Below are 10,275 nucleotides of genomic sequence, written 5' to 3' on the forward strand. Positions count from 1 at the left end.
TAAAGTTTGATATGGCGACCATATCACCATTTGTGTAATATTATCCCAACTTGATATTTTCACATATTATTAAAAAAAGAACTGTTAATAGATTTAACGACTATCGTTTATGTCAATATTGAAAATTTGAAATTTGAAAATTATGGGGCTTAAATTTTGAATTTAACCAAATGGATTTAATTGCTACCATTTAAATCAATATTGAAATTGAATAATTCAAAACATAAAACTAAAATAGATCAAATTGAACTATAAAGACTAGATTCAACTTAAGCATACACTACACTAAAACAGGTTTTTAGCGGTGTTTTTAGCGGCATTTGAATGAAAAACGCCGCTAAAAAATGAGCATTAGCGGCGCTTATTAAAAAACGCCGCTGTAAGTTCACCTTTAGGGGCACTTTTCAAAAAATGCCGCTAATGCTTGATCTTTAGCGGCGCTTTACAAAAAACGCTGCAAAAAATTAACACAACGTCATCGTTTTGTATTGAGCCTTTAGTAAAAAGTGCAGCTAAAGATCAAGTATTAACGGCGCTTTTTTAAAAACGCTACTATATGTACACCTTTAACGGCGCTTTTTAGAAAACGCCGCTAATGTTCGATCTTTAGCGACATTTTTTGAAAATTGCCGCAAAAGGATTTTGCAAAATGCCATCATTTTGTATTGAGCTTTTAGTGGCTTTAGCGACGCTTTTTGAAAAACGCCACAAAAAATGAAAAAAATTAAAATACTATTATTTAAAATAATTTTAAAGATTTTTGGTATATGACTAATTGTTTTTTAATTTATAATTGTAAAAGAGATAGTATTAATTTTAAAATATTGAATTAATTATCATTATAGTTTAGGGTTTACGGTATATGGTTAAGGGTTTAATGTTTATGAGTTATTATTTTAATGTTTATGGATTATGGGTTTAGGGATTATGGATTAAGGGTGGTTTAAGGTTTAAGTGTTGGGGTTAAGGGTTAGGGGTTTAGGGTTTATGTTTTAGGATTTACAGTTTAGGGTTTAAAGTTTAAGAGTTTAGGGTTTAGATTAATTAGTGTTTTTTAATTTATATGATAAATATTTTCTTATATAATTATAAAAGAGATAGTATTAATTTTAAAATATTGAATTAATTATCATTATAGTTTAGGGTTTATGATTTAGGATATATGGTTTAGAGTTTAAAGTGTATGAGTTACTATTTTAAGGTTTATGGATTATGGGTTTAGGGATTATAGTTTATGGTTTAAGGGTTGGGGTTTAAGGCTTAGGGGTTAAGGGTTAAGTGTTAGGTTTACTTAAGGATTAGGCTTTATATATATTAAATGGTTTAGGATTTAAGGTTTACTTAGGATTTGTTAAATGATGGAATTTTATACAATCAATTAATATTTTTATATTTAAAAATATTTAATCTAAACCATTTGATATATTTAAATATTAGAATTAAAAAAAATTGATAAATAAAAAAAAGTAACAATTGATATGGATAGGACCAAATTATAACAAATAAAAATGAAATACAAAAACTAAAATCATTTCACATCGAACATCTAGCAAAATAGTTATATTTTAGTTAGGAAGAAATATCTCTAATGAAATAGAGATTAGATCAGAAAAGAATAATATAAAATCATGATTAACGTCTCAATCTTTAATAGAAATTTGATATATGAGAGATTGATTGTTTACATTGGATAATTCTAACTTAATAATTAATTACAGCCATTTAATTATTTATTTTCATATTAAAATATGCGATATTTATTTTCAGAGTACTTCATTTTTAATTTATAAAAACTAATTTATAAAAATAAAAATAATAAATATTTTATAAAATCACTTAACTAATAATTTTTTACAGATAAAATAAAAAAAATTTAGCATAGCAAAATAGTGTCATTTTATTTAAAATGAAATGATTTTTGGTGGCCTTTTTATAAAAAAATGCCACAAAAGATTAACAATAGGGGCATTTTTTTATAAGAACGCCAAAAAAAAATCATTTCACCTAAAAATAGGCGCGATTTTATCCCCAAATTTTAGCCCAAACCCCTAATTTTCCCCCTAAAATCGGTATCGTCAAAACACCCCCAATCTCACCCCTCCGTTGCTCTTTTCAATCAAGAAACTCTCCAGCAGCGTCTCCAAGCTCTTATCAAAGGAACCCTAGCTGTCTCAAGTCCTTACTAACAGTTTGCTACTTCGTTCCCATTCGCATTCCCACTTCCACACACTCATTTCGATGAAAGATTGACAAACCCACCTGCAAATTTTCGACTGTCGAAGAATCATTGAATAAAAACAAAATGCATGGTTAGGATTTGACATTTTGCCGACTACTGCATCAAATTGCTTCAGTCTTGATTTGCTTTCTTGGCAGTGAACTAGACGACGGCGTTGAAGGTGGGGTTGTGTCTATTGGGCCTCTGTTTATTCGGCTACATAGTGGGTCCACCTCTGTATTGGCATTTCATGGAAGGATTAGTAGCCTTCAGCCACACTTCCAACACTTGCCTACCTTGCCTTTGTGATTGCTCTTCTCAGCCTCTTCTCACAATCCCTGAAGGTATTCCCAACTTTTATTTCTATTTTGCTTTTGATTGTTCGCTTATGCTTGAAATTTTTGTCTTTGAATATGAAGTTTTGAATATCCTAGTATAGAAGATATGGATTTTTTTTTTAAGTTGTATTAGCTTTTTTTTTCCCAGTTGTATGTGCATGTTATTTTTTTAATTAAAATTTTGATGATAATTTTAGATTTGTTATTTCTTAAATGTGCTTTAGGTATTGTTATTTTCGAAGTTTTTCTGATAACTTTTGTTATGGATGTTAGTTACTACATAGGATCCTCTTGTTTCAGAAGATGCAAGCATTGTCGTCTTGCTAATGTGTTGTTTGTTTAATGTTGTGGATGATGCAGAGGTTTGTGAGAAGAAAATAAGCTTTTCACTAACATTTTAACTTGATTTAAACAAGTTGATAAAAAGGTTATGCCCGGTATGGAAAATGAAGGTTCTAACCTCTCACGAGCTAAAGAAATCAAAAACCAAGCTAATGAAGCATTTAAAGGTACCAATGTAATGAGCATGTAAATCTCAGTATCACAAATTTTTTATTTTGTTTTATCGAATATTGATTGGGTTAAAGTGTTTGATTCTACATAGAGAAAGTGCAGAATGTGGATAGTCGAATGCATGTATGAGGATTATGATAGTGATGTTTGCAATTTCTGTGTTCAATTGTGCTGAAGCTCTCGATTTTCTTTTATTCAGCACACAAATATGGTCAGGCTATTGACTTGTACACGCAGGCGATAGAGCTAAATAGTCAGAATGTAGTGTACTGGGCCAATCGCTCACTTGCTCACACCAAATTGGAAGAGTATGGTAGTGGCATACAGGATGCTACTAAGGTAATTGAAGTGGATCCTAAATATTCAAAGGCATGCTTTATCTACTGAAGTGATTCAGCCTTTTATGCAGTATATATTTTTGTTCTTGTTCTGATGGTTCTCTAACTTACAGGGTTATTACAGAATGCAGCCTTTTATTATATATTAGTAGTAAATATAATAAAATTTAAAGTGCAGAAAGTAGTTGTTGAGTTAATGAATCTTAAAAATCGAAATAATGGATTGAATATAGAAATTAGATTATCATTTTATTAAATATTTATTTGACAGAAAAGAAACAAAATCAGGTCATAACAAGCTATATAAATTAATTGTGGCTTTTTTTGGTACTCTTTTATATACTTTGATTAAGTTCTTTTTTGTATAAAGTTTGGTCTTCTAAAAATCTTTCCTTTCTCAAACTCAATAGGTAGTCGATAAGCACTAAAACTGATTTTTCATAGTTTTCTTCTTCTATTTCAGGTATGTAGAGCTTCTCTTTTACCCTTTTTTTTTATTTTCTGTAATCTTTTGTTACTTTGGGTCTCCTGTAATATAAATTTCTTTCTTTTTTTTTTTTAGTATTTTCAACAGCTACGTACCATGGTTTTGAGTTCATATTTCGAATGGCAAACTGATGTGCCAATGAATGAAAGAAAAATAGTTGAAGCTGAGAGTGAGACTCAGCTTGCTGCTGCAGATGGTCTTGAATGCTACTGGAATGCATTTGAGTTGCCTTATACTTTTCCTGCTTCATACCTTGACCCTCAAAACTACACTTCATTACTTCCATTATATTCCATTCCACCTGAAGTCATCCCATATGTAACTTTCACGATCCATTGGTGATATAACAAGAACCACCTAGCCTTAATTGTTAGATGACAACCACCTAGCCTTTCACCTCTTCTTAACTACTAGTTTATTGCTTTTATGGTAATTGTTTGTGTAATTACTTATATGTAATTTCCATATTCTTTTGTGATTTAAATTTGGATCCTGTTCAGGCTCTTTCGTAAGTTGCTACTAGAGAATTTCATGCTTGTTTCTTCTGTTTTGGATGACATGTGTTACCGGGTAGTCCTCATGCATGAACTGAATTGTAACACCCTAAACTCGGCCCAAACGTTACAACCGAATCCGGCGTGTCACATCGAAACGTTTCTAGAAAAGTCATGTTTTATCTAAAGTCTTTCTTAGTGTTTAAAGAATATCCTCGTTATAGATTAAAGTGAATGGAAGCTGTGCACCAGGTAGGATTCCAGTAAAGAGGAGGTGAGTCAATTAGACTGCTTAAGTACCCAGCTCTCCATAGATCCAATCCTAGACATGCACACAACCATTGCCACACTTTGACTGAGTGATTGTTCAGGGAAAACCAATTCGTTTAAAACCATTTAAAAATGTTATTAATTTTGAAAATGTTTTCGTTACGGAAGCTTTGTTTTGTTTCACGATATTTTGAAATCAGGTAATTTCTTTTAAAAACGCTCCCTAGAGCTATTCAATTTCAAACAATTAAAACAATATCAAAACTAACAAAAAATACTAAAAACAATTAAAAATAATTAAAGCGGCCTTATTACAAATTAAAAACCCAAAAATATAAAGGAAATAATCTAAAATAAAAGTGAAGGTATAAACACTTATTTTAAACAGTCCACATGGCCACTCTGAATCCCTCCGTCTCCAAGTCCACCGATCTAAGGCTCACCTGCAAAGATGGGAAAAAGGGGGGTGAGTTTGGAGAACTCGGTGTGTAAAGTATCCTAACCAGAGCCCAAATCAGTTCAAGCTTTACTGGGCCTAAGCCCTATTCAAAAATCAGAGTTAATTGGGCCTTAGCCTATATCAATAACAATCTGGGCCATAGCCCCTTACAGTATTAGAGTATACTGGGCCTAGCCCATATCAGTACAGTTGGGCCCATTTCAATACAGTTGGCCCATAACAAAACAGTCTCATATGATTAATGCAAGATAACCCCATCCAACCCTGCACTTGCGTCTATCCCTGCACTTTCTGTGGGGAATAAATCACCCACGCCATCTTTACACTTACAGTGTTAGCACCGGTTGCGGCACTAACTATAATCCGCAGCAAAGCTGCTTATATCAGAATATGTGGCACAGCCACCAGAACGAGTTCTTCCTCCATAACAAAACCCAACCCCATGCATTATGACATGTATGCAGAATATATATAATTAACAAGGCATGCTTCAGAAAGACAGTCAGATTATAGCGTAAGAACAGTTATTTACCCTCGAGGAGCGTAATCGTAAACTTACCTCTTCAGGGGTAATACGATATTTCTACCTTACAGAGGTATTTCAGTAATTTTATCAGTCTTTTTAAGGTTTCATGCTCATTATAGTTATTAACGTATTAACAGAAACACTTACTGAGCATTTTTACCGAATTGGGCCCGTTGGCCCATTAACCTGATTTCGGCCCATTAAGCCTAAAAATACCGAAGTGCGCGAAATTACACATTCTGAAATCTTACCGTTGAAGTTAACAAAATTATCAATACAAACAATCCCACGAGCGCTTGCACGCTCACAAGATCTCGAAATGCTGGCTTTTCGGTATTTCGACTTTTCAGCTTTTGCCGATCTAGTCTACTAGTGGGTGTCATTTACACACCTGATTTGCGACAACTGTTACCGAAATCTCCCACGATATCCTACAATCGGTCACTAGACATATCAAATCCAAAATGCAATGGCAATCATCATAAACTTACTTACCATAATCGACCATCAATACATATGGCCCTTGAGATCCTACCTTTGCTAAAACTAGTGACTAGATCTAGATCTAGTCGTTCCACTTGTCCGAGCCTTTGATCAGTAGCCTCTAGATCACACTAACACCAAAAAAAATTAATTGTTACAACCCTTAGAGCCTTAAGCTCCAATCGACAGCCTCCCTATGCCTTTAGGGATTTTGGCTTTTCTAAAACCCGAAATAAAGAATAGATCTGAGTACTTACCACAGGTTCTTTCAACCAAAACGATTCCACTTCAGTTTCTTCTCAGATCTGACGCAGATCCAGCCCTTAAACACTAGCAGAAATCGAATCTTAGAGATCTAAAGATTCGGCTATTGTCCCTAAAAACTATGGTGTTTTCGGCTTTTGGAACTGTAAAGAGGAAGATTATTTGGTATGGTGGTTTTGCAGTGGTATTGCCAACAGGGGTTGAGGTTTAGAGGATGTGAAAATCGACCAAAAGAGATGAAGAAAATAGGAGGATTTTGGCTAGAAGAAATCGGCACAAGAAACAACTTTCGGGATTTCGGCTTTTATGACAATCAGCTATAGAAGTTTAGAAAAGAATGGGAATGAAAGAGGAGATGAGTAGAATGGTAGGAATGTTTCAGCCAGAGAATAAAAGAAGGAGAAAAAGAAAATAGAAGAAGAGAGGAGAAGAGAAGGAAGAATTCGGCACTCAAGAGATCTAACTCTGCGTTTTTCTGCTTTTTGCGACACTGAGAAGAGAATCGAATGAAAGTGAAGGCTCTAGGTGGCTAACCCTAATTCGAAAAAACAAAAAAAAAATAAAGCTTGCCCTAATGGGCAATCAGACCCACGGCCAAACCTTCCTAAAACCCTAACCGAATTTCCACTTAAGCTCTATCACATGTCCGGCACATGCACACAAAAATAAAAGTAACAACACGCTTACCTTGTGACTTGAACTCTGACTCCCCCTAATCATCCACACGTCACTCCCCAAACACTTAGGTGGCGCCACATGCCACTTTACCACGGATATTTTTGTGTCTTATTTTACCACCTCAACTTTAAAAGCCCATATCGCCAGAACCCTCTCTCCCAAAATTAAAATTCAGGAATTGCCTCGAATTAAATTTACTCTTGGGCCTTTCAAAGGCCCACCAACATACTCAGACCCAAATTATTAATAAGGCCTACTGCCCAGATTCCCTTAAAAGGCAAAATTTAAGAATTTTGCTAAAGCTATGGGCCGAGCCCTGGACCTTTTTCCCCACACCATAAACCCTTCGTAATTTATTTAATTACTACACTAAACATATGAAATAATAATAATTTAAAACATCCAAATTATTCGGGCCGTCTTCTACCCGAATCCAGACTCAAGGCCCAATACTTTTAGGCCCAAAAATCGGGGCGTTACATGAACTTTGTCTTGTGCTTTCTGGTCTCTGAAACTCAACTGTGTATATATTTTTCTCAATAGTACTGAATTCTTAGAGTTACTGTGGGGCTCTGCCGTTGCTGCTGGTAAGCTACCTTGCACCTGAAGTAATTGTTAATTATCCATAGAACTGACCATAAATCTTATTTTCAGAAGCAACGCCGAAGACTATTCTGGACCTGATGGATTTAAATGGACTCAATCTTTACCATGTTAAAAGTTATTTACAAGTAAGTATTTATATTTAACTTACGCATTTCCATTTTAGCCCTTAAAACCAACTTTCCTTATGAAGGTTTATCATTTATTCTCCTAATGTTACTAAATTCCAGAAATTTAGACTAGGAAAATTTTGGGTGAAGGATTGGCAGGACACATCCAAAAATGGTAGGTCTTGTTATATCTACTCGCTTTCATTCTTGATGTTATATTAAACATGCGAATTGATTCATAAAATAATCACAAAGATATTTAAAAGATTGAAATATATAAGAGAAGTTATTGTGAGAAACTAGGAAGTCAAAATTTTCTTTTCTTATCGTTGTATGGTTATGAGTTTAATATATGTTGCAAGCTTACTAATCTTTTATTTGTAAATAAAGATCAGTGGATTCATGAATAGACTAACAACAATTGACTTTTTTTCCTATATGCTGACACTTAAAACTCTTTTGACATTTTTTCAAACCAGTACTCTCCAAGCTTCACCATTGATTCATGCTTCATGAGTAATTGAGTATATAAACTTTCTTTAATTTACGACTTTTTGGTTCAAGTCTAATTTTCATTGTATATAAACATTATTTATATCTGCTTTATTTTATATACTGGTCCTGTTCCATGGTCATCCTCTTTATTCATTATAGGTTCCTTACAATCTCATTTAAATATTTTGATTTGCTTGTTTGATTTTTGTTATAATTTAGATTAATTTGAATTCAAAATTTCAGAAACCAAAATATTTTGGGTTGATGTGATTATTCCTTAAAACCAATCCAAACCAGTCCATATTCATCCTTAGACTTAGCTGAAATCGTTGCTTAATTTTATTAGGTTAAAACACAATAATTTAGCATTCGTGAATTGTTTCTTTATTTTTTTTATTAACCATTCATGATTACATTTATCTCTTTAGGAATTACTTGAGTTAGGGGAGAGTGTTGGAACACAAAGTCGGGGTCTCACCCAAGAACTTATTTCATTGCTACCTGTTTCAAAATACAAGTGCAGCTTATTCTCAAGGAAGAAATCAAGGAAAGAGAGGTACTGCTTATGCTTCATCTTTGTCTCGTTAAAATGTGATTTGCTTTTATCAGCTGCTACTTTTTGGTCTTCCACAGATTTTAAATTGAAATACTCAACAACCCTTGTTCATCTTGGCATAAGTTTTATATGTTAATTTTTTCCCTTATGCCACTATTTTAAGAGATTGGATATGTACTTGGCTGTAATGGAGTTCCTCGAACTTCCAAACCAGTAACATTTCTGAATTTGTGATCATTAACTCCATAGTAGAGCCATTAATTTCATATCCGTATCCTCATGTGTCCTATACTTGCACGTTGAAGTGCTTTTGCATTTGGAATTTTCTTTCTTAATCAGTTTTCTTTAAAAGGGTCTACTTGAACGAGTTAGTGTTTTATCTAAAATTAGAAGACATTTTCTTGATTGTTATTAATTGTTTTCTTTTACCAACTAGCCTATTTTTTGTAGTTGTCTACTGCTGGTGGTAGGATGATTATCTCTAGTAATGGTGTTTGGGATGCAGTTGTCTAATTTTGCCCAGCAGAATTAAGCTAATTTTATGCTACATTCTAACTATCATTTTTTTTTCTTTATGGATTTTCACTAGTGTTGATGATGCAAATTAATCATTATTCATTCCAATATATTTGAAGAAATGAACATTTGTTCAGATAAAATATAGTATATATTCTCTGCTCCTATCTAATTTATCATCAATTTGCCTTCTCAACGACTGTTATTTTACCAGAATCCCCACTGATTGAATCATACCTTTGAAACATGCGAGCTATAATTTACTGTGTAAGCTGATGGAGTTACCATAATATAGCTCTTTTATGTTTTGACTGGTGGCAAATGGAACAAGAAAAACCAACTACACTAGATTGCGGTCCAAGAAAAATTTGCAGAAGGCACATAATGGCTGGCTCCTACCTCTACAAATGCATGTGGGAGGCATTGCAGCAGCGAATAAGAATGATATTGATCAACATGCAGTTGACACCGTATGTGCTCTAAATCCGAATTCAGGTGTGAGTTTCAGATATTTTATGTGCAAAAAAGTATTAGAGTGCCTTATGTTTGTATGTTAGTTAAGCAGATTATAGATAGAACCTGCAGTAGGATCAACTAATTAGTTGATCAAAAATTACACCTAGTTTTGTAATAGTCTACTTGCATATTTGCATATATTTAATAATAATCTCGTGTCAACTAATTATTCTATTTTTTATTTAATTGTTTTGTTTTCAACCTTTTATTTTTATTTGAGTTGAAAGAAAAAAAAAAACGAATTGTAATTTTGACTTAGAAAATAGAATATTCATTAGCAGCTTAATCAATTTAAATAATCAATGTTGATATTTCACATGGAAATGGATATTCAAATCTTATATTTTACATGGTTATGATTTAAGTCCTTATTTCATTTAAGTAATTTCATTATAATATCTTATTTTATT

At 33.1% G+C, this 10,275-nt stretch overlaps 1 protein-coding gene and 1 long non-coding RNA gene across 10 annotated transcripts; both read left to right on the forward strand.

Annotated features, from left to right (window-relative positions):
* Positions 1 to 1,959: 1,959 nt before the first annotated feature.
* On the forward strand, positions 1,960 to 4,431 carry LOC107939978 (serine/threonine-protein phosphatase 5). 9 transcript variants are annotated; one of them, XR_005905532.1, is made up of 6 exons: positions 1,995 to 2,309; positions 2,377 to 2,562; positions 2,917 to 3,065; positions 3,269 to 3,408; positions 3,818 to 3,870; positions 3,970 to 4,431. XR_005905532.1 is itself a non-coding variant. In XM_016873380.2 (5 exons), exons 2-5 carry the CDS (start codon positions 2,469 to 2,471, stop codon positions 4,234 to 4,236), a joined length of 594 nt encoding a protein of 197 aa, XP_016728869.1. In that variant the 5' UTR covers positions 1,978 to 2,309; positions 2,377 to 2,468; the 3' UTR covers positions 4,237 to 4,431. The 9 variants fall into 9 exon arrangements, 4 of the variants coding, with proteins under 4 accessions (XP_016728870.1, XP_016728869.1, XP_016728868.1 ...); XR_005905526.1 differs by having other exon boundaries at positions 1,963 to 2,562; XR_005905548.1 differs by lacking the exon at positions 2,917 to 3,065 and having other exon boundaries at positions 1,977 to 2,309.
* Positions 4,432 to 7,707: 3,276 nt separating this feature from the next.
* Positions 7,708 to 10,066, forward strand: LOC121210438 (uncharacterized). Its single transcript, XR_005905559.1, has 3 exons — positions 7,708 to 7,800; positions 7,903 to 8,833; positions 9,681 to 10,066. It is a non-coding gene; the product is annotated as an uncharacterized lncRNA (long non-coding RNA).
* Positions 10,067 to 10,275: the final 209 nt, after the last annotated feature.

This window comes from Gossypium hirsutum, chromosome A02 (genome assembly GCF_007990345.1).
Source record: "Gossypium hirsutum isolate 1008001.06 chromosome A02, Gossypium_hirsutum_v2.1, whole genome shotgun sequence".
NCBI classification, from domain to species: Eukaryota; Viridiplantae; Streptophyta; class Magnoliopsida; order Malvales; family Malvaceae; genus Gossypium; species Gossypium hirsutum.